The sequence below is a fragment of the Atractosteus spatula genome, chromosome 17 (assembly GCF_055471065.1).
Source record: "Atractosteus spatula isolate fAtrSpa1 chromosome 17, fAtrSpa1.hap1, whole genome shotgun sequence".
NCBI classification, from domain to species: Eukaryota; Metazoa; Chordata; class Actinopteri; order Semionotiformes; family Lepisosteidae; genus Atractosteus; species Atractosteus spatula.
In genome coordinates this window covers 18,135,760-18,160,767 of record NC_142722.1, presented here as the reverse complement: position 1 = coordinate 18,160,767, position 25,008 = coordinate 18,135,760, and the positions used below count along the sequence as shown (strand labels likewise).

The window sequence follows — 25,008 nt, the reverse complement described above, 5'->3', positions numbered from 1 at the left end:
AAAGAAAGGTAATTGCATTATACACTTCCAACTCTGCTCCGCTGTCTCCTTTCATGCATATCAGAACCCAAGGCTCGACTCCAACAGTAACTGCAAAGAGCCCAGTTTCTGTAAACACCACCTCCCCCTCACTCAAATTCCATGTTATCAGGCCGCCAGTTTGTTTTCCCAATCCCATCCTCACTATAATTAACTTGGCAATTGCCATTCAGGCCACTTATCCAACCTGCTGCTTGCACAAACTTCAGTGGGCTGCATGTGCACACAACTGACAAGGACAAAAAAAAACCTGAGAAGGCCATCAGGAAAATCCTGCGCTTTTAGCGCCTCTTTCAAAAGCAGAATGCTTCCTCCAAAGGAGTTAGGAATTGGGAGTTACTGCGCACGTGCCTTCTCCGTTTCAAATGGATTTTTAAAAAATGGACTAATAACCAAAGAGCTAAAAGGATTAAAAGCCATGGAGGATCTATTGTGGCTGTGCTTAACAGACAGCACTGACTTCAAAGTCCTTATTTCTTTGGGATGGCAGAGAGAAAAAAAAGAGCAAATAAAAAAAAGTTTGCTACAGAGCCACAAAATACAAAAGACTATTTGCACTATAAAAAGGCACTCCAAGGATTTCTGATTGATCTTGAAGAGATCAGCTGATGTTAATCTGTAAATCCAACACCCCTGTAACACAAGCTTACCTGCAGGTTGTTCAGAGGGTCCATCTTCATTACCGGCCCCACCGTGCTGAGAGGAAGGGTCACCTCGATGGTCTGGTTGGGGCTCAGAGGGGTGTGCACCTGGAGGGCAGCTGCAGGAGACAGCCCAAAGCTGACAAGGGGAAACACGAAAACATCAAATCATGAATATGGGTTCTGACCACCTAAATCCAAGGTCAAACTTCCTTGCCAAGTGTTATCATGCTGATGACCCTGAAAAAAGAAACCACAGGTTATGGTTTTATCAATATATAATTTACAATGGTTTTATCAACATATAACTCAGAATTGTACAGGCAGAGCTCTGTCTTGCAAAACCAGGATTCGCCCGATTCGTATTATGATGTTGGGAACATATCTCCATAGCAGCTGTTATAATAATCCTGGTTAAAGCTCTAGCCTCTGGAACCCATTAACAGCGCTAATCGAGATGCAATTTAAAACCACACAAACCAGATAAACAATTGCAGCAAAGGCACAAAAAAGCTAGTTTAACTGGCGATATACAGCTGTTACAATGGGCAATGTTTTAATGCAAAGTTAGTAAAGAGTAGACAAAGATCATTCTGCTTCCACAAGCTCATGTTTCCCTCAGTACAGCTCACAATAAATACCAAAACATACTGCTTTATTTCTGACCGTTGATGAAGCTTTCAATTGTAACCGATAAACACCCCTGATGACAGATTTTTGAGGTGTAGTTTTTACACAGATAAAAATGTGGGCAATGCATTTTATATCAGTTTAAAACAGTGGCATATTCTTTAAGAAAGCAGCTTTCAAAATGCAGACACTGAAGAAAAACCGCTGATCAATAATATCCGATTTTGGAACTAAGCAACAGAAAAGTGTGCATTGTTTTAACTGCTCCTTCCCAACATAGTCAAGAGGATTAATCAAACTATCATTTTCAGATGCAATACTCATATTTACTTAACAGCACTGCTTAATTTGTAAAGACAGGCTCTGGGGCTCAAGCAAATATTTGAATTTTAAACTTCTGACTTTGAAAATGCCAAAATTAGCTCTGATTTTAGCTGAATTGCAGTAAGAGAGCTCAGACAGCACCTAATAAGATGTCGAAAGGTTTATATATTGTCCAAAAACAAGTTTCTCACTCAAATGTATGGATTAAAAACAAGATCGGGTAACAGGAAAAGGACAGACATTAATAAAAAGGAGTCTGAGGGCATAACCAGCAACTCAGCAAACACAGAGAAGAGACTACTTCTTTTATTATAAAAAGTGCATAGAAGGAAGATCCTCTGGACCTGGCTGCATATTGACATGATTAATAAGTATATGGGTAATAATACATGGGCATTGATGAACAAATGGCCATCAAAGATTTAATACCATAGATTGTAAAGGAATTTTACTACTTATAGCAGAAAGGGGACTGCACACAAATCACACTTCCAGGAGTAATGCAGTTAATTAAGCATCTAGTTCAATAAGCAGCACACAGCCTCCCCTGTCGTTTTCTCCCTTGTTTCAAAGGGGACCTGGCTCAGCGCTGTTTCCTGATGCAGCACTTCTCATGAGCACCATCAGCACCTTCAGCCAGCATTATTTCAAAGTTCCTTCCAGCTTCCCAGTTTCATCCAACATAAGAAATCTCAATACACAATTCTGCTCGTCCACCTGCTACAAATACAAAGGGTCTTAAAAATCATTCAATAAGAGTGTTGTTGATTTCGGGGACCAGCTGTGGAAAAGGGGGCTACATCATCAATAACCTGGAACAGGAAAGGGCATCCATTCACAAGACAAGGCTACTACTACTAACCCGGCCCTGTGTACTGGACTGTCACAAGACCGCCTGTATCATTAATGTGATCTGGTAAGCTTTCCTGTTTCCATGTTAGCATAGGCATATATAAACATGTCTTTAAGGCCACATCTTGGGAATGTTTCGAATAAAGTCTGCACACTTTCTACAAATCAGAAACCAGGAGATTCCCAAAGCTGATAAAAAACATTAATATCACCAATCCTATTACTGATAATGACAAATGAATACTACTGGGCTTGCCAATCTCCCAGTGACAGGAGGAACATGCAGTTGTCTTGAGGTATGAGACAGACTTTCCTCACTTTGCCTGGCCAGAACAATCCCAAGATCAGATTTCCCAGCAAATATTTTAAAGTCCTGAGAAAAGCATGTAATGTCATACTCAAACAGCTCACAGAGACCTACAAAACACTGGATTAAAAAACCCATCTTGATTTCAATAGGTTCCCCTAAGGATTATCCTTAACTATAAAGCACCAACAAACTAGAAAACCACATTAAAATGTGTGAAGAAGTGATCGCAGATCAAAGAAAACTTTTCCAAAAACTTGCTAACCCTGAAATAAGATACAGCAAACTGAAAGAAGTGCTACAATAATGCCACATCATTTCAGTCCGAGCAAGACTTAAAGGAAACACTCAAGGGCATCTTCCCTAAAGATGCAGTTGAAAATGTGGGCCTTTAAATGTGTTGATGTATTATAGCGCTATTTGCTAGGTCTCTTCAGCCAACTTCTTAGAGGGAAAGTTATTTGCATCAAATGCAATCAGACAGAAGAAGTGTCATCAGCAGAGACAGCCCTATGAGTAGGACAATAACTTATTGGGTTGTGCCTGGAAAAGTATTTTGGCTACTTATTATTTTTTCAAATTAAGCAATGTAAAACTGATCAGCTTGCACGCCACCACTTAATGAAGACAAACTGCTTTGCTGTAATAGCTGGGGATCAATAATGCGTGACAGTTTCTTTCAAACTACAGCAGGGTGAGTTTTCACCCTGCTGCACAGGATTTTCAAATAAGATTATCTCCATGTTCTTGTTCAGAGTACACTTAGTCTTCTGGTGTGACAACAATGGCAGGGCTTGTCAACAGTTACATATAAATAGCTGTGTGCGTATATTATCTGCATCTGCATTATGTAGATAACTAAAAAAAACATCTTATAATTTTGGGGAAACTAAATTCCGTTCAACTACAATATAAATCATTTGGCAAGTTAATGCAGCTTATACTGCGTCCATCAAAAATCCTGTAGTACTTATATGTGAAGTAAGAGACGATGTAAAAAAGGTAAACTTAAGTCAGTTCTGCCTGAAAATTAGACTTCTAAGCAACAGGGGTTTATGGCAGGAAAGGGGGTTAACTGATAAGGATTCCAGATGCGAGCTAGGAACCCCCTGGGGGCATAATCTTAAACTGACCATTTGGCCAGGGTCTCTTAACTGGCCAAATACCATGACCCCCCCCTTACCATAACACCGAATGATGTCCGAAGCAGCAAGGAAGGACTATATAACCTAAAAGTTTGTACCGGCACATCGAACAATACTTCGGTTTTGTTGTTTCTTGCGGGAAACAAGACTTCGGCTTTATTGTTCCTTGCATGCAATAAACTCATCTGTTTAACTTCATCTCGGGATCCAGAACCTTATTCTTTCTGTTACAACATATGTAAACACGCTTTCAAAAGACTTTCGGCTGTGTGTTCCTAGTGATTAATTTGTTTCTACAGCTTTGTTATTTACCCATTTTAATGAGTTACTCATGAAAGGGCTTCCTCAAGACTCAGTGCGATGAACCGACACATATAGCATTCAATAGTTTACACCTCTGGGACCGAAAGCATTGTGCAGCTCTGGATAGTTTGCTTTCCATGCTGTGCCCCGCCGAGCTCAGGTCACCCTGGCTGTCTTACTGAATAAGAAACAGAACAGGCTGACCAAGAGCTCCAACAGAGGAGACGCTGGTTTAAAATGCAGGCTGATGGGGCCACAGGCAACCAGAGAAAACCCTCAGCTTGCCAAGTACTGAGCTTATAAGGTTGCCTTGGCCTCCATGAGCACACATGGCCCAACAGGGCAGAGTTCAGAGACTGCGTTTCCTCTTTCTACTGCTAACAAGAGACTATTGAGCTGGGAACCAGCAACTGAATCGGAGACAGTAAAGAATAAAGCTGCAATAATGATTTTTAAAAAAAGGAACATAAAAACCCCGTGAGACGTGGACCTGAACAAAACCACTCCCCCCCCAGTCTCTACAATACAAACCCAAGGCCTGCCACTCACCTGTTCCTGTTGAACTGGATGGCGAAGTCTGTCATGACCTGCATTGCTTTGTTGGTGAGGGACAGTTCCATCTGAATGGTGCCCATCCGCCGGGCAAACGTGCCAGAGATCTCCAGCCCTTTGGCTTTCATAGCAGGTAGCCACACCTGGAAAAGAATTACAGGGCCACTGTGAGAGGCCATTCATACATACCGCACAGTCAGCAGCTAACACCATGTACGATATAATTTAATTAGTTCCAAACAATCCTTTAAATTTATAGCCACCACATATATCACCCTGCAACTGACAACTGGCAGCCCACAGAAGCTCAGCAGGTGTGAGCCTGGTCAGTACCTGGATGGGAGACCACCTTGGAAACCTAAGGTTGCTGCTGGAAGAGGTGTTAGTGGGACCAGTAGGGGGCGCTCACCCTGCCATCTGTGTGGGTCCTAATGTCCCAGTATAGTGGTGAGGACACTATATTGTAAAAAAGGTGACGTTCCTCAGAAGAAACGCACAACTGAGGTCCTGACGCTCCATCTCACCAGAGTAGGGGTGCTACTCCGCTGTCCTGGCCAAGTTTTCCCCTGGCCAGTATCAATCATGATCTCTGAATAATCCCCATCTCTCAATTGGCTTCATCACTCTGTTCTCCTACTCACTGATTGCTGATGGTGCGAATACTGGCGCACTTAGTCTGCTGTCAAATCATTCCGGTGGGCCCAGAAACGTGCCCAAGAAGATGATGCATTATTGCTCTTGATTACAGTTTAAATATATAGTGTTCATGAAATGGTTATCAAGTATGTTGCTGAAAAAATGGTCTGCACCTTGCGACAGAATTCTAGTGGATTTTTATTATAAAATATAATGAAACATAATAGCATGGTTAACCGGAGTACTTAATTTTGATTGTGTTAAGGATGAAAATCCTCCAGACTCCATCCGATTCACAACAGAATTGCAGTTTCCACTTGAGATTACAAGATGTCAAGACGTCACGATCCTGCTGCATATCAGATGTTAACACAGTCGAGTGACAGAGAGCGGACAGCTCACTTACGGAGGACTGTGCCTTAAAACCAGCCATCAAAGATGGACTCCCACCCTCCTTAGGCTGAAATAATAACATCCCAGAACACGTAAAGCATGAAAACAAAAACTACAAATGAAACACCCAAAGCAGAAAACAGAATCCTTCAACACATGGCAACATTCAGATCACTTCAAGTATTTTACCTGGTAGTTATTGTTTAACTGTCATAGCCAGAAGATAAAAATTAAAACGAACAATATATTGCTTAAAAAAATCTTAACCAATAGCCTTAAGCCCAGAGCTTTAATCTGCACTGCATCTGTTATTCTGTTTGTTGTTAATTGGGGTTTGCTAATCTGTTCAGAGCAAAATGATGCTTCTTTCTTCATGGTGGAAAGCAGGTTTTTAATTCTTTTGGTGAAATCTTTGCTGTATGAAATGTTAGGTCTGTCAGGATCTCCTCTGCTGACAAAATCACATTAAAGACCCACTGCTGGCAGCTCAGGGAGTGGAGTGAACATCTAACGAGGGAAAACTAATGCAGAACCCTTATTCCTGCACATAATCAGCTGCCTACGACTCGGTACAGCTCGAAGATATAATACCGCTACACATCACCCTCTGCAAATCTCAATTCTACTGAAGAACTTCAGTAGGAGCGTCTCAAAATATGAAAAGAAGAAAAATACAAAGGATTAACAGTATCGGCAAAGTGACAACATGACTAACATTCTGCAATATCTGGTCACATTGCCTAAGTCATCTGTATGGAAATTAAAATGACAAGAAACATTAAAAAAAATTCAATTATATGGTGTAACAGCACATCGCTGCAACCCCTACACAATCCATTATCTGGTTTGTGTCAGTTTCAAACAGCTCAGAAGAGATTATATATTCATACGAACTATACTGGACCTCAAAATGAGACGGGAATAATCCAATATATATATTAATCTAACTACCGGTAGTTTGATATCACTGATGTTTGATAAACATTTTCAGTGGTAAATGTGGCACAGAACAGGACACCGTCCCCAAAGGAAAAAGTTCCAGGGGTTGAAGTGCACTCATTACCAGAATCTACATGTTGAAAAGGAGCAATTAAAAAGATGCAGAGAATTTAGCTCATGTAAGAAACAGAATGCAAAACGCAGTACTTGGTCCACGTTTGAAATATGGCATTCCTATTCTCTTCTGGGTCCCACAGCACGAACAAGTACAGAGGTCTTGGAAAAGGGCAAGCCAGGACTGCTCACTTGGGCTTCATCCACGACTGGAGGTCACGAGTTAATGAGGACAGACTGAAAGAACTGATTATTTACCCTGAGCATAAAGCTGAGGACAGCTGAGTGGAGACTTAATCGTGGACTAAAAAAAGGACAGGTATTAATGAAGTTGACTCTGTTGGTTATTTTAATCCTGGTCCATGCAGCAAAATTCAAGGGCATTCTTGAATTTAATGCATGTAATTCTGATGCATGGATACAAGAAACGAGATTTTAAATTAGATCATAAAACTCCGAGCAGACATTTTGCAAATCTAATTTAGGTGCACTAAAAACCACATGGATGCCAAATCAGGATTACCTGGATTGCAGAAAGAAAGCAAAGGAATAAGAGACCTGGCCTTGAACTAAACTGTTCACATTCATGGTCAAATCTAGTTGGACTATCAACTCAATTTAACGTAGATACTCACAGACTTGGGGACGACGTATGCGCCAGCTGGTATTCCCACTCCCCCTCCAAGGTCAAAGAGGTCACCGAGGCCCCCTGCAACAGGCGCATTCAAAGAGGAGGGCATGACAGTAGGTACGTTGAACCCGGTGCCCATCTGTGGAAAAAAGAGCGAACCTGCAGTTATGACAAGTATCCTGCTTGATGTACATTAGACCTATGGAGAGAATGAACTTCCACGGAGAGGGCAGAATGGGGTTACAGAGCCAAGCTGGAAACAGCGAGCAGCCTACACCAGCTGTAGGCAGCCAGAGCTTTGCATGGTTGCTTAACTGACACTTAAGGACCAGCTAGAACGATGGCTTGCACTGGATCGGAAAGAAAGATCAAGACCAGACAATGCATCATGGGACCAAGCACTAACACAGCGGTATACAGCAGCTTGGCCTTCTGCATCACACAGTGCCTGGGGGTGATGTTTATATCATGGGCACACAAGTGCCAATGTTGCTTCACTCAATTCTGATATGGCAGTGTTCTGCAGCATTGTGAACTCCTGTTACCAGCAAGAGAGAGCTATATTCACAGATGTCCCCTGATTCAATGCCGATTCAAGCTGCAGGGCCAAGAAGAATGGAGAAAGATAAAAGAGGCAGAGAAAGGGTTACTACAACAGAGCCCTTTTCTACACAGTAAGAAAAAAAGCACATGGAACATTTTGATCCTTAGGCATCAACTGGCTTGCAGATGACAGGAAACTGCAGCACCCCAGACCAGCGATATTAATATGCTGAAGTTGTAAGCTGTCTGCTTGCAGGTGCAGCTGAGTCACTGAAAGTCTGCACCGCTGCCCTTCTTAATCCATGGCGATCCCTTCCATCGCCGTGCCCTCCGGTGCAGGAGGAACCCCTTCCGACAAATCAAATGGGCTTTTAGAACGATTTTAATCATTTTGTCTCGAAACGAATCGTGATCTGTAACCAGAGTGCGCCATGTCCTGCAGTGACAGAACACGAATGGAAATCACAAACTGGAAAGCTACATCTTGGTCCTTTTAAGTCGGCACACTGTTACAGGCTCTCCACATTTACAGCTCTCTTTGCTCGTAGCCGGGTTCTTCTGAGAAATAACCAACTGCGGTCCCGGCCATCTCTGCTTTAAAATAAACCTGCCGTCCTGTCCGCGTGTTCACACATCCCTGAGCTTGGAAGACTGAAACTGTGCAGCAGGAGCAGCAGCAGTGCGAACTTTCCCCACCCCTTGCTCTGACACCCCTGTTATTCACACGCTTATTCTGTTTGATCTCCGTCTGCAGCTTCCAGCACTTTAACTTATTAACTTTCTTCACGCCGGTCCAAAGAAGATGAAGAGAAGCGCCGAAATTGAACGTGCACCCCAGTTCCAGAAACCAAGAGCACCCTTGCAACTGCTAATATAAAAATATTCTTACAAGTCCCCACTGATTTCACCTCACAGCTGTTCATTACTGCTCACCACATCTTCCAAGAGTGGAGCAAATGTGTTTCATCACGCTAGACTCGATATTGATCAACTAAAGGGCAAGAGACTGAAGGCAAAATTGGATTTTAAACACAGCAATGGAGATTTAGATTTTAAATCCATCAGATAACCGATACTCTTACAGAGACCCATCTTAAATGAGTAAACTCACGAGAACACTGTTAACATGGTCTATCTTTATTACAATGCTAAATTCACCATCTGAGTGAACTGCTTCAAATTCTGGGGGGCTACTCAGCATTGCCCACCCGGCAGCCAGGAAACAAAGTGCTGATCAAACCCAGACCTACTTCTTATGAAACAGAAAAACAGCAGGCTCAAACTTAGATTTAAATAGTAATGAATGCAATCATATCTGTAAAAATAGCCCTAACAAAATGCACCGCAGATCTTTAAACATGGAATTTAAACCATAAGCAGATCTAAACTAGAGGTTCAAATGTTTACTCACCGCTGGACTTCCACCCAGGTCCCCACCAAGCTGTAGGAAACAAAAATAATTTGTTTAGGAAAAGAAAAAATCATTTTTAAAACAATATATTTATGTATAGCTTTTTAAGGTGTTTCTTTTACAAAAGATGACCAGTTAATACAGAAAAGGTAGCTATGTCTTGCAGCGGCCTAAATTGTAAAAGAACAGTAAACAGCAGCAGCTAAGAGAGAAAACCGGGTCGCCAGGCATACATGCTGAGAAGTCATGCCAACGAATGCTCATGCAACAGGAGAAAAAGTCCAGCAAGTCAAAGAAGAGAGCGGCAGCCATTTAGTCTTGCGTTCGGAGAGGATGTGGGATTAATGCAGAACAGCTGGATGTGTCAAATGTGCAGAAGAACAACACTACAAGAGTGGAGCACAGGTCCTGCTCGTTCCTGTTAATCTTCAGCCCCATCTGCACGAAGAGGTGATGTGAAAACCATCGCTTTGAAATTCCTATCACCACTGGTACATTTTAGTCCCATATGAATTGTCTCTTTTCTCCATCCAAGACGAGGAAATTTGGGATTGTTTTACAGGGCATCAGGACCTTTCAGTACTGTCGCCTAATTGAAGTGAACCCTGAACAAATCAATATCTGCCATGCCTGAAAGTGAAGTCGTTATGTACTTGTTTGCCTGAAAGCCACAGGTGAGAAAAGGGTTACACAAGGCACAGAACTTTAATAAGTACACAGAAATGTGTACAGTCTTGCCAATGTGTAGGTTTTCCTTCAGAGAAAAGTGTAATTAAAAAGTTCTCTCAGTCTCAACTAGTGAAGTGCCATAATCCTCACTGGAACTAGGTTTTGCAAGCATTTTAACATTAATGTAAGGTCTTTTGTATTATTAGTTTAAATTTTGTTTCACGTTATGTGAATAAGGAAGACTTTTCTATTAGTGCTGGGGCATATGAACAATGGAGAACATAAGGTTTTGTCAAACAGACGCCTTAATGTCCCCCTGTATTCACGTGAGAAAAAAAGTGCTAGAATATCACACTGAAGACAAATGACAACAAAAGAAGAAGTAGCTGAGTATCCTCGAAATGGTTTTCAACAGGATATGAGATGAGTAACAAATGTAAGAACAGGAAAAGGCAGATTTGATATGCTCTTTTGAGTTAATCTGACCCACATCTGCAGGGAATTTCATATGCAGACTTAGTGCATGAAGGTTTTCAGATAACAGTGATTACAACCTAAGGAATAGAAATGAGGAACAGAGATAAATAATGAATCAGATCGTGAAATCTGAATGGATGTTAATGACAGTGCGCAGAGAAGAAGTATCATGTGCTTTCAACCTATGTGACTGACTCCATTTTAGATCACCCCCTGCCCCCTTCTCAATTACCGCTTCTGCGTCATCCCCCATCTGTAGAGTTGAAGACAGAGACGGAAAGAAAACCGGAGCATGAAAAAGAACAAAAACCAGGAGTTAGAGGCATAACAGGCTAGGAAAGCACACCACACCGTTGCAGTCAGCCAAGCCCCTGCAGGCATCCCAACACGCACATCACAGCAGTTCTGAGACCTCCACAGGCAAAGAGGAAGCAAACTCCCACCAGGATATTCCCGTGCAGGCCGCATGAGGCTTCCTTGTGAAGGACTTGCAGAGGACAGGCAGTACTGGTGAGAAACCTGACTCACTTGATTCAGTGGGACTAAACCTCTGAACTCTTTCAACCCAAGCAGTACGAGCACATCTTTACAAGCCCCCTCCCTCGGTCTAATGACAAACTACCTCAGCAAGAGCTGCTGGGAATTGAGGCCAATAAGTAAAAGCTGTGTGACTCACTTCTATTCCTCTTGGATTAAAAAAATATTTTTAAAAAACATGCTTCTGCTTCTCGTTTAACAATGCACAGCTTTCACACTGTAAATGGCCAAGATAGAGACATTTAAATATAAACTAAAAAAATGGAAATTCTCATCACCATCAGAAAACTTTTAATCTTTCAATAAGACTGCTTCATGCTAGCCACGCGTTGTGAAATAATGCTCTACAGTATAATAGAAGTTACAATAAACTTGTGCTTAACCGTGCTTAAGCAACCAGTTACCAAAAGGTCAGAAATAAAACCTGTGTGCTTGTTCTGAGTATTTGGGCCAAGGCACCACACTGACTTGTCCTAAGGCAGTGGTCTCCACATTTGGTCCAGGACAGCCTCAATTCCTCAAGTTTTACAGACACCTTTAAATCAGTGGTTAAAAGCACTGTTAATTCTGGCTACATGAGCAAAAATGTGGTTCAGTTAAGTAATTGAGCTCAATGGGAATGTTAACCTAAAAGATACCTAGGAACAGTGGGAGATACTTCCCTAGTTCGTATAGCTTACACCACTGCAAAACACAGCAGAAAGAAGTTAAAAAAAATAATTTCAAGACCCCAAAACTTAATTCCAAGTGAACATGAGTGCAGGATGTTACCAGGCTGTCCAGCCCTCCACCCAGTAGGTCCATGGCACCCATCTGCATAGAGGAAGTGGGGGCAGGGGTCCCTCCTGTGGTGGGGGGGCCCAGGTCCAGGTTGAGCAGGTCTCCCAGCAGGTCACCCTGGGAGGGGATGACAGAAGCAGGCTGCTCCACGGGCTGCCCTGCTACCTGGGCTGCTTCTGGGCTCTCGGTGCTCTCGTTCCTGCAAAGGGCAGAGACGGGGGAGGTCAGGGCAGGTCGGGAGAGAAAGTCACTATAACATAATGAAACAGCTGCTGCGCAAGGTTTACTTCCAGGTCAGGTCAAAGTGCACTTCCTGCACATAGCAAGCCAGTATGCACAGGGATTTCTAGTCCTTTATCCCCCCCCCACCCCCACCCCTATACAAGAAAATCACCTTGATAAGATTTGGGACCGATCAGCTATAAACTGCCTGCCTACTTAAAACCCTCAGATTCAACCACTAACCCCTCTTCTCCTTTCTTGACCTGGTTATCACACGAGAGAGAACTACAGGAAGTGGAACTACACTTTCCAAGTGCCAGATCTAGTGCCGAGCTTTGGTACAGCCAACGGCTGGTTCACAACGTCGGTCAAATGAACCGGTGACCTGACCTCTAACTCGGGCCCTGTGTGAAAGTGACAGGTCTTCTGGCCCTTCTCGTCTCTTAACTCCACTTTTTTTCCCCGCCGTGCACTTCGCTAAATGTGCTAAAATCCCCAGGCGGGACACGGCAGAGGGTTTGTTGCCAAACCACCTCGGTCTTAAGCAGCTGATGAGTTTCGAGATGCTGCTGGACTCCGCCCCTGGAGCGGACGCCAGACGCCAGAGCGAAGGGCGAACGAGCAGGCACTCACGAGCCCGTCCGGGGCGGCAGGCGCTTGTGCTGCACCCCGCGGCTGCCCTCCACAAAGGCGCTGGGGGGCTTGTGGTAGACGGAAGCCAGGGTGCCGATGTGGCAGATGAGCTCGTCCAGCAGGGTGGGCTCGATCAGGTCCGTCTCCTCCGAGATCAGGGGCTTCTCGGCCAAGACGACCTCCTTAGCGGCCACGGGGTCTGTGGAGAGAAGGCGCCAGTAGATGTAGCCGCGGTCTCTCAGGTCCGGGTTGTCGGAGTCCTGCCCAGAGTGGGGGAGAGAGGGCATCAGGAACAAGCGGAGCAGTGAGACAGGCTGGAGCTCGGGGAGGAGGTGGGAAGAGGGGGCAGAAACCTCACGGCCGAGAGGGGTTAATACCGTACAGAGTGCCTTGCGAAAGTGCTCAGACCCTCGCACACTTTTCACCTGACGTTGCTTTAAAGCTTTAAATGACACTTTGAATTAAGAGATTCATTTATACGATATACACAACCCACCACATACATTCAGAGCATAAAACACAGTAAATGTGAAAGAAAAATGTAAAAGTTGTGATTGCATAAGCAATCCATAATGATGAATTAATGATCCATAAACGTACTTTAATGAGGAACACATTTTGGTAGATTGGCTTCTGTCTGTGTACAGCGATGGTGGTTCACGGGATTTCAGAACACATCTGTTTCTACAAGGTACTTTAGTCACTGAATGTGAAGAAAACATTCAACCGTAAAGACCATGGAGCTTTCAAAACAAATCAGGGGTCAAGTAGAATAATGTGCAGAATAGTCGCTTTGAGCATGCTGAAGTCAAAACCTGCTTCAGTCTACATAAAGACCTAAAACTGAGATGTAAAATCACCTTTTAGCAGGTTAAATCAAGAGCACAAGCCAAGCCACGTTGGAGTGCTTGAGGACTAACGAAGGGAACATTGCGTGAGTGGCAAAGCCAAAGTCTTGCCTTCAATCCTATTGAGAACTTGGAAGACTTCTGTCTATAAGTGATCTCCAAGCAGTACAAATTTGTAAAGAATAGGCAAAAACTGCACCACGTTGGTGTGCCAAGTTGGCAGAGACCCAAAATGTTTTCCAGCTGTAACTGCTGCAAAGCCAAAGGGGTTTATTATACAGATATTGGGTTCACAGGTCCCAATTCTTATTCAATCAACATGCTTTTTTTTGTGTTTGCCAACATTATACCAGCTTACCATGCCTTGGGAAGTCTTCATGTTCATGTGAGCATACATGTTTTGAATAAAATATTACATTTAAAAAAGTGTATGCATCATTTTGTAATTTCACAAAATGAGACACCATAGTAAGGGCCTGAATTGTTTTGTATTGCACTATTTCTCAGAACTGTGCTTGTACTTGGGAAGAAAGAAATAACTCCAACAGCTTAAAATGCCATATGTAACCATTCTGCTAGATCTTATTGTGTTAATGTTTTGCCTAATACTTGGCAGTAAGATGTTTACAACGGTTTAGCATACAGCTGTCTCCACAGTACACAGCACCTCATAATTATTCTGGTCACATCCAATCAACGATCTACTCCGTCACAGGGCGTGATTCTCCCCAGTCGGTTTAAGGGATGCATGTGCAAACAGACAAAGAAGAAATTGCTTTATGTGTCCTCTGTTATGGCAGCTATACACCGGAGCATTCGTCCCTACTGCACTGACTGACGTATGGTCACTCGCAGCTGAGAGAGCCATACTAGTTCGAAAGAACCTGTACATCAGGATACTTGAAGATGACAAAAGCAAATAAACAGGTTGAGGTAAAAAGGCATGAAGTACTTCAAATGGAAATGAGAGAGTGTTCAGGCTGCAGGTGATAACCTGCAGTAAGGTAAGCTAGGAATAGAAGACGTCCCGATTTCAATCCTGAGCCGGCAGTGCTGGTTTCTAAAGACACTCGCCCTGCCCCCTGAATCCATGACTACAGGGCAATTCGAGGATATCCTACCCCACCTCCCTCCAGCTCGTCAGAACACAAAGCACGTGCGTCTCAAAGTCACCCCTGCAATCGCACAAACTGAATTAAAAGGTCAGCCAGGCAGGCTCCAAAGTAAGATGTCTGAAGCAGTGCAGGAAGCACAAGCCTTCATGAAACATTCATGCCCATCAACACCGAAAGGGTTACTTCGTCTGTGCAATAAATTCCATGACATTGCCTCTCTGTGGGGATATTTCAGGCCGTCTCTAAGAAATTACTGAACTGATGGCTTAAGGATTGTAAAAACTGGTGATTTTTGAGAGTCCAGTTAGAATAAAAGCTGTCAGGGTAGTGGAAGTAGCTGGATTAGCACTGACGCAGTCAGGGCAGTGGAAGACTATTGCATTTGACTTTCTAATATCTCCATATATGTAGAGATAATATCTGTATTTTAAGAAATAAAACAAGTCAGAAGGTTGTCACAATAACACTGGAAACAGATTTTTCTCCCTTTCCGTGTCAATGTATTCATAACTGTAAAAAAAATAATGCTCTATTAAAATTTAAATTGTGACACTCAGTACATTAACCTACTCTAGGAGATGCAATGAGAAAAAAACAATTTTCCAACTAAAATCATTGCTCTCAATCGGTTTCCATGCACTTGTTTTTCTTCCTTCTAAAACATTTACACAACCACACAATAACAAATTACCGATCCCCCCAAAAAATCCAGCTACATGACCTATAACCAGTATAACACTCATCTGTCCTAATTCTCAAAGCTTTAATGATTTTTAAATTGCTTACATCTAATCACTGTCTAATACAGACTACCGCATGATCATCTCACTACCACTAGAGATGAAGATGGCAACCTGCAAGACAGTAACACCCCATCCTGGCCCTTCTGGTTTGTATTCCAGCTGGGGAACAAGGTTATTAAATTCAATCAATTGACATGTTTAGTCTAAATAATCTTCTTTTCCTCTTCTTTAAATCCAGAAGAACTTGCTGGCAAATAATACTACAGACTTACAGCTCTGAAACGACAGTTATCCAGCTAAATAAAGCAACTAAAGTTTCCGCTTTTAAAAGTTGACTCAAAATAAGAAATTGCCTTGTTTACAGCCATTTTGTCCTTCATGGTTTATTCAAATCACACTATGCTCAAGCTCAAGTTCTTTGGCAATGTGCAAAAATTCAGAAAAAGGAGGGGGCAAATACTTTTTTCACAGAACTGTATGCTAAACATTAAAACTACACTTCCCACTAGCATCAGCCTTAAGAAAATGAAAATGTCTGTATTAGATCAATAAGAACATAATGAATGCAATGCAAAGCAGATAAGATTTTCTAATCCTTTTTGGGTCCCTGAATCAAGCCTGCAGCAAATTTCCTACAAATGAAGTTCTCCATTATCCCTGACAGCGACCTATTAAAACATAAAACGCCATTTTCAAACTCAGAAATTTGATGAATAACAAATAAATGCACAGTGGGCCCGCTTCAATCAAAGGGAATCCTGCTAATGTCATTAAGGCACTAACGTCTGCAAATGTGTGCTCTCTGCAGACAAGAACAGTTTACAATTAACACTGAACACCAGCCAGGAGATTTGTTGCTGCCAATTGGCTCATACTCCACAACACACAATACCCAGTCATATGTACACTGCATAGGTTAGACCATTATTAGGAAACCAACGAGATCTTGGTTCACATGAAATGCGATCACACAATTGACTAGTCAAAGAAATTTTGTGAACTGAGTTTGTGCCTGCAGAACGAAGCAGACACAAATGTCACTGTTTGTGTAGAAGTATAACACACAGCCCAAGTCAAACCATGCCTTCCTCAACTTTGGAGTGTAGCAATTGCAAAAAATACTTGCAAAGTACAGGGTCACAATTAGGGTAGTCCAGGACATGTTTGCTAAAAGGTCCAGGTATGTTCACACTTAAAGAAGGCTCAACAGCCAAAACACTGCCTTTTATTTCTAGTTTACTGTGATATTAAGCATTATTAAATAATGCTTATTATATCTTAAATGCGCTTCATGACAAATAAGTCTTTGTGTCCAACAGTTCAGTGTGCCTTCCAACACTGCAGAAAACGCCTGAAACTTGTGGATTTCCTTCACTTAGAATGAGGGCTGGATGTTCTGGCTCATCAGCAGGTGACGAGTGAACGATCTGATCCTAAAATATGAACTAAAAATAAAAGTGTTGACCAGAAGCATGCAATTACTTAACAACCGAGAAGACCCATGTTGAGCCAGGCTGCGATCCCTGTACGTCATACCATTAAAACTCATCTCTGCCCCCATCAATCGCTACAGTTGGAAAAACAGGGGGTGTTCAGTACGTGGGCAGGTGCTAAATTAGGTTTGGCAGTTACTGCTGGCATACCATTCCTGGTCCTGCCTAGAACAAGTGTCCTGGTGGGATAAAGACCTCAGGTGGCAAGTTGTTTTAAGGGACTACCCAGCTCTAGTCCTCAAGGGCTACAGTCACCACAGTTTAAATCAAATTAAAATGCCTACGGTTAAGTACAGAAACACTGAGTGTCGGACGGCAATTTGGAAAAAGGTAAAGAAACTTTCTAATAAAGACACTGGTAAGCAGAATAGCTGCTGGTCTTGTGTTCAGCAAGGAATTTGAGAGTTCAGTAAGGACTCTGAAGGAGCAAGGTTTTTTATTTGCTATTCTGAGAATTTCCTGCACTGTAGATAAAGTCATTGTTTCACCCTATCTCTGGTCTCTGTGTCCATTTCCCAGAATGCTATCTCCTGAGGAAAGGCATTATCTCAAATTCCCCGAGTGTCACAGTAATTAAAGTTAGGAGGCAGAACGGATACCGGATGATGCCGTGACCCCTGAAGGCTGGAGCTGCTTCCTTTAAACCACGGTTAGATATCTGTGTCCTAAAGCAAAACTGGTTGGTGGCATTAAAATTCTAAATGTTACACTTTTAATTTGAAACCCACTTGTTCTACAGAATTTGTGAGCACATCTCGGTGTCAAAATGCTAAAATAATGAACACACTTTAAAAAAAAAACATAAGTGGGAGAATGAAGTGTGAGCTGAACAACCAGCTATCAAATCTCTCCTCATGTTCCAGTTTAGTTTTGTTGCACCATGCTGCCTAAGCAAACCAGTTTGCTGCATTGCTGAATGATTTCTGCACAACTGCTCGTGTTTGTGTCAAGTAGTACTTGTCAAGCAGTGTCACCGCTGTATTTGAGCTCTAGAGCAGTGATGCTAAGTGCACTCCAGTTCGCCTCTCTGAAGTGACACAGAGCGACAACAGCTTCAGACATTTATATTTACAGGGGCAATGCTAATAAAGAATTGCAGATGTTTTTTCTGTTGAAAAATGTTCTAAACAAGGTAGTTCACAACAAGCCTAGACATTCTGGTTTAATATGGAATATCTAGTACAAGTGCCTTAGACCCAATTCCAGATGTGCGCAATACACACTTATATTGATGCTTTTCAAATGATCTAACCTCTCTTCCATCAGGATTCCCAGTTTTTTTGCTTCCATTTAAAAGCACTGTATCCAATAAGGAAAATGCTGCATTAAAACATTGAGACCTAGTTAAACCTCAAGACTTGAGCCTTGTACACCAGCATTTGCGTCAGGCCCTACAGCGATATTGAAAACTGCATCTCACACAACCTTTCAATTCTGTGCCATGGCATCCAGGCATTATTCACAAGCCACGGCTGCTCATTTTCATTTAGCAAGTGTGTGTGTGTGTGTGTGTGTGTGTAAGGAACCTTCAATTCAATTACATCTTCAAGTGGGCTGGAATGTTGGCAAAGTACAATCTTTGGCACATGAAAAGATACTTCCTCTCAGCACATCATCACATTAAATCAATTCCTTTGCAGTGTGTTTCGCACCTAGATCAAACGTGTACGTCTGCGAATGCAGCTCAGATATGTGAGCAAAGAACACGGTTAATGTTCTGAGCTAAACAAATAATCACGGTAGACAGCACAGCAGACAATGACAAACAGTATACTTACACCCTGCCCTATTGTCCTGGGAAGGTCTTCAGGCTGGTTTATCATATTCAGCTGTACAATACACATTTCTCCCAACTCTCGCAGGAAGAAACTCATTAAATAAGCCTCCTCCCAAACAAGCTTCCGCCAACAGCTAATGGACAATTTAAAACATCGGATTCAGAGGGCCGTATACCCTGATATAATTAACGTCATCCCCGATCCTTTCACCTAGCTAACCCAGAAATCTTCACTTCTCATGAAAGCAAAGTCCTGCCTGAGACACACGAAGGGGCACTGAAGAGCGCGTTTAAGAGCACACATCACAACATGTCAAACGCAACACACAAAGCGACGCAAATCCAGCTTTTCAGTCTCAAATGTTATCAGTCATGCTTGAAACAGGATGACAGGTGAGAGGCTGAAATCCGTCAGCTCACTTGCACTAGATTTTGACAAGAAAACATGGAGCTAGAAATTCCTCTTGGCTCGCTAGCAAAACTAAACAAGCATTTGAAATCTGTGACAAGGACACACTACACCTCACCAACAGCAGTGCAGAAATGAATGCATATAGGTCATAACTACCTCTGCAGAAATACTTTTTGCTTCTCCTTGGATTAGTACATCAGTTCTGTTGTATCATAAATTACAAACAAATTGAAAACTCTTGACTTTAGGGTCAATTTATGGTCACAGCTTAAAATGTTGCCATCGCACAAAGTAAAAATATGCATCAGAGCTTTTTAGTACTAATTCTTGGTTATGTGTATGTTCAGTGTAAATGTTTTGAATTGTTTCCCACCATTCTGTTACAGGCCGAGGAAGAGCCCTGCAAGATACAACAGCTGTCAGCTGCATTTGGCCCGTGGGTCCGCAGTAAGGAACAAGGCTACCAAACAATGTGGCCTTTCCACACGTCGTACCTGGGTGGCCAAGCTGAGGACCTGCTGTACCAGCTCCTGGGTCTCGGTAGGCTTCTTCAGGAAGAGCTTCACAATGGCAGTCAGCAGCTGGAGCTGCACCTGGAAATCACAGACATCAGGGACATGGCGTTGCTAACTCGAGAGAAACCCACTATCGAAAATACAGGAGACAGGGACACTCCCTACATAGAAAGTAAGTATAAAAAAACTAAAGTTTCTGTGCTGGGCCAGACCCAACTTACTAGATCAATATAAGAACATTCAAAAACCATGAAAAGTTGGTCTAGTTTTTATAATTATTTAAGCCTAGAACCCCAGATCTATAAACTAACGGTCACCCATACTGAAGAATATTTCCGGATGAAGGGGTCTTACAGGGCCTTAGGTGACTGACTGACATTGTACATAGTGGAAACGTGGTGGCTGTGATTAACATTTTATTTTGATGCATTTAGGATGCCAACTTCCACATTAGAGTTCAAGTGGGTTAAAAACGTTAGTCAGAAGGAACTGAATCACTTAAGTCCGAGGACAGGAAATGACGAAAGAACAAAGCTTTCAAAGTCCTGAACATTCACTGGACAATGCCGACATTTACACTTTGAATTTAACAATAAAACGAGCACTTTAAGGTAAGACAAAATGGGAGCCACTTTTTTTTTTTACAAAGAGATGAGCATCTAGAACAAACTGAGGAATGTCTGGATTTAGATACCTGGATCAGTCAGCCTGTAAAAAGCAAGACAGCAATGGCCTAGAGCTGGCAGCATTCCTTCTCCCTTCTTGAATGCAGCATCACCCATCATGGAAAACTCCAGCAGCAGATTGCCAGGGCTGTTAGGAATGCCTACCTGCGTGCTCTCATCATGGAACCCCTCCAGGAAGCTCTCCAGCAGCTCATCCGCATTGTCGATCCTCTCCGCATACTCTCCTACGATCCAGATCATAGCAGCACGCGCCTCGGGCTCGTCCAGGGAGTCCAGATTCTCGCACAGCGTGGCAATGACGCTCTCGTACCTGGGACCGGCAGGAGGGAGCAGGAGAGGGTTACCAGAGTGGCAGGAAGATTCCTTTCGCATGAGGGACGAGCCTACCCAGTCTAGAATCGGGGAGACTTGGAGGGAGCATGATACCAGTAGTTAAAATCTAGAAAGTGATCCCACTGCTACTTTGAGACAAGAATCCGTGGATGCAAGTGAACATTTGACATTAGATCCACTGTGAAAAAGAACTCAAACCAGGGATGTTATGAAGTAAAAACATGTTTCAACTGAATAGGGAATGCCTGGCTTGAATACTTTTACCACCAGAGTGATAACAAAAGTTACTGAATCCCTTATACTTATTTTGGGACTGAACAACTTGCATATACTCCCCAATATTGAGAACACCACTACCTGCCTCCTGAAGAGTTTCAGAGACTTCGCCTTCCCTGGCCATAACAAACCCCAGATCTCAATCCCTGTGGAAACCCTACGGCAGTGGAATGAGCAGTTCAAACCCACACACACCCCCAGAAGGAGATCCTGTTCTGTCCTATTGGCAGAGGATTGGGTTGCGAATATTTAAAAACGTAGTGGACCACAGGTCACAAGATCAAGCTGTTCTTGCTGCCTGCAGGAGTCCAGCATGTTAGTTCAAGAAAAGTCTGCTCCTTGTGGATTAACAAAACAGATTTCAGTAGAGCGGAAAAAAAGAAAGACCGGAATACTAATACATGTTAATGATGGCAGCTAAGTCAGGCCGTGTTCGCCACATTAGAGTCGTCTGACAGCACTCCTAAGAGGGGTTCACGTAGTGCTGGAATATGAATCTTTAATGAACAAACACATCTAAAGGCATGCAAAAAAACACATTAACATGCCTTTCACAGGATCCTGAGTGCAACACCCAGCTTTAAAGAATGCAACAGTTGATCACAGTTGTGAAACCAAGAAAACCAGTTTCTGCTTATTTCAGTAACACATTCATAAATGAGAAGAGGGCAACCAAATGTACGTGCTGGTTGAGAAGGCAGTGTCCACTTTGCTCCTGATCACTTGCATCATTGCGGCACATGCAGAGAGAGATCGAGCGCCTTCATAACACTTTTAACATGCTCAACTCCCTTTGATTTTGTGAAGAGAAAGGAACAGTCTAAGCACACAAGTTTCTGCAAATTAAAGTTGCAACAGAACAATCATTGCAGAGTGAGATGCAGGTGCATTTGACTTCTTGCTCATTAGATGGCAGAGACCCCAAAAAATCAAACAAATTAAGAATTAAAGAATGAAACAAAATACTGCTAGTTAAGTTTTAAGTTACTAAATTAATAATAAACCAAGAAACCAATGAAAATAAAAACCCTGGGCTCTACACGAGAGGAAAGGCAGCGGGAGAGGAACATACTTGTTGGGATATTTGCGGAAGATGTCCTTAATCACCACGATGGCTTCCTGAACAACGTAGTTGACCTTGGTCTGGATAAGGTCCAGGAGTGTGCTGACACACCTTTCTGCAGATTGCTGAAAAAAAGATTTCAAAACAGCACTTGTGAACTGCACTCCCTGGGATTCAGAAGGTAATACTAAAGGCCTCCAATGCACCAGACTGAGAATAAAGACAGGGATCGACCCGGACTTCACCAGCTTTTGAAGATGAGTTAGATCAAAATTCAGCTTGTTCACATACAACCTGGGAGTGCTGTATGTCTATTGTTTCCAATCTCTCAGCGTTTAATGGTGTTCAAAACACTTCCAGTCATTTTTGCCGAAAATATAAAAAGAAAAGCAAAACCTGCTACTTCTCTTTTTTACACCAGCCGATTCAGAGGCACGCAATCGATATGGAATATCACACCAGTGCACTAGCTGGTATACTGGCATCTGCTAACACACAAGGACACTTAGAACAGAGAGTGCCGATTTCCTGGCTAAAAATCCCACGTGTAAGAACACACAACACTCAGTGTGCTCAGTGCAGATGAACGGCTTAATGAAGAACAGACTAAATCCATGTTGGAAAGAAAGTACTGACGCGCACAGTGTGCCCATTGATAAAGTCAACTAGAGCATTCCTGCAAACTGGCGCATTCATGTTGTTAACCTGTAAAACAACGTGTTTTGCAAACAACAATTTCTTGTATTTGCAAGTGTTTGCAGATGGTCCAGGAAACAGAAAAGTCACACATTTTCTGAATCCAGAGACTAAACGGGCTTAGAAAGCAGTGCCATCTAATGAGGGAGAAGGCAAGTGCACCTGCGTGTCTCACTCTGCGGTGATCGCCAGCCTGTTCTTGATGTAATTAGGAGCTGTGAATTTCAAAAGCTTCTTCTACAAAGCACTTTCTTCTCCACTCCCTCATCAGTCATTCACTGCTCAGATTTATTTTTAGCAGTAAAACCTCCAGAGAGGAAACTGATGCTACATTCTCTACAGAAGAGTAAACAAATAAGAAGGCAATCTTATTTCATCTGTGTAGCTTGCAACCCCTGTTTGCTAATTAAAGTTACATAAACTGAAGGAGGCAAAAACAGCACCATGGACAGACTGGGAAAACAAATCCCCAGAGTAGCCCTGTGAAGCTGATGAAGACACAGCCATCTTTACATCTTCAAACTCAGTACCAAACCCAAGTTTTCAAGCATCTCGTGTCCACCACAAGTAACACAGGTCAAAAATATGTAAAAAGGGGCATGGTTAATACACTGAAACAATGGGATTTTCATCAATGCCTCATGCTCAAGTAAAGTGTATTTGGCATGTTGGAAAAAATGCTGCTGAATTTCTCTGGGAGACGAGCGCAAAACTGTCAAGTGGCTGAACATTTCATAAAAGCAGCTGACAGATCCTGCATTATGGTTACAGGTTTGGGTTATTAAATAAAGGAATGCTGTCAGTCCTAATGCAACAGCAATTTCTTGCCTCTGGGATGACTTTGAAGACCCGCTGGATAAAATACAACCTGCTTTGCGTTTCCTCAGCTTATGGTTTAGCCACAGGTATCTTTAAATGACAGTGAAATGTGCAAAAGCGCAGCCCACAAGAACGCTTGTTAAAGAAATTCTGGAGTGAAAGCCATATCTACGATAAGGGTGCATTTCATCCTTTAAAGCGCACAAAGCCACCTTCCCATCACAAATACTGCAGTAATAGCGTCTCCAATGAGCTGTGTCAATGCCCAGCCAAGTGCCGTTCCCTGTAAATTTACAGGAACAGCATGAAACATGGTGCTGTTGCTTCAGCAGACGAACGCCTGCAGCTTTAATAACCTCCGACTGCTCGGGTGCCAGGGCCACCCTCTCCACGCCCCAGCTTGGGCGCCGAACGCGGGCGACGAAGTGGAGCCCTCACCTCCACCTTAATGGCGCAACGGCCGATGGCTCGCACCGCCTTCCGCACGAAATCCACATCCACCTCCGTGGCGTATTCCTTCAACTCGGCCAAAACCTAGGAGAGATAATAATGATATTAGGGATAATACAGACACAGGCTCCACACACCTTCAGGTTTCCGTGAGTGTCAGGACACAGCCCACACGTTTCACTCCTGACGGACGTTCTAGCAAAGAGCAATGAGCAGGTGACATTTAGTCCATCCGGCCATGTCCTCGGCAACATATGAATTGCAAATTGTCTCTGGATTACTCTTGAAAGAGAAGATTTCTCTATAAAATGGCCATTCTAGACAACTCCAAACTCAGTGCGGAAAGAAAAATCTCCACTTTACAGTCCTAAACGCACTTCCTTTTAATTCCCCACGTCTGCCCTCGGATCCTTGCGTTCCCTGCAGAGGTTGATTTATGCAGTCATTACCTTTCCCCTTTAGGTGCACAATATGTGGTCGAGCCCACAAACGACTCTGGGGACTTTTAAGATCTTTCAACATGTTTCGAGATAAAGAACTGCGGATAAGTTTGTTGGAAGGGAACAAAGCAGGACAACCGCGTGTGAAAGGAAAGGGCTCATAAATGAATGACATGGTTGCAAAGGCTGGGTACAGACCATACTTCTGCTCTCTGGTGGCTTAAAAAGTCAAGAGCTGTTACAAATTCACACAGAATGCTTTAGTAAGAGCACACAAGTTTGAAATGAAATAATGCAACACCAGTAAGCTTATAACGATTTTAAACTAGGATTTTGAAGTATTTGCACGTTGGATCCTTATCTCTATGAGTCACATAAAACCTGCAATGAATGACACTGAAGAAAGTATCAACCTGCCTATTTTAATTGACTGCTGTAACTGACTTGCATTTAACACGTCTAAAATCACAAGGATTTTATAATAGTTGTACGTTGGAAACACAGTTTCATATTAAATGAGGACTGTGAAAAGGACACCCCACTGCAAATCTACTAAAGATCATG

General features: G+C 42.8%; 1 protein-coding gene across 4 annotated transcripts in view; it reads right to left on the bottom strand.

Moving 5' to 3' along the window:
* Positions 1-25,008, bottom strand: part of ap1b1 (adaptor related protein complex 1 subunit beta 1) — a 53,453-nt gene that overhangs the window by 14,664 nt on the left and 13,781 nt on the right. For 2 of the 4 annotated variants that reach the window (XM_088935545.1, XM_088935546.1), the window contains exons 9-19: positions 23,993-24,088; positions 22,049-22,164; positions 20,512-20,677; positions 19,661-19,759; positions 12,779-13,038; positions 11,915-12,122; positions 10,839-10,859; positions 9,461-9,490; positions 7,511-7,645; positions 4,791-4,936; positions 690-819 (exon numbers count right to left, since the gene is read on the bottom strand). In XM_088935545.1, the coding sequence (XP_088791671.1) occupies positions 690-819; positions 4,791-4,936; positions 7,511-7,645; positions 9,461-9,490; positions 10,839-10,859; positions 11,915-12,122; positions 12,779-13,038; positions 19,661-19,759; positions 20,512-20,677; positions 22,049-22,164; positions 23,993-24,088 (1,407 nt within the window). The remainder of the gene's footprint in view (positions 1-689; positions 820-4,790; positions 4,937-7,510; positions 7,646-9,460; positions 9,491-10,838; positions 10,860-11,914; positions 12,123-12,778; positions 13,039-19,660; positions 19,760-20,511; positions 20,678-22,048; positions 22,165-23,992; positions 24,089-25,008) is intronic. The other 2 variants (XM_088935547.1, XM_088935548.1) reach the window with 1 other exon arrangement.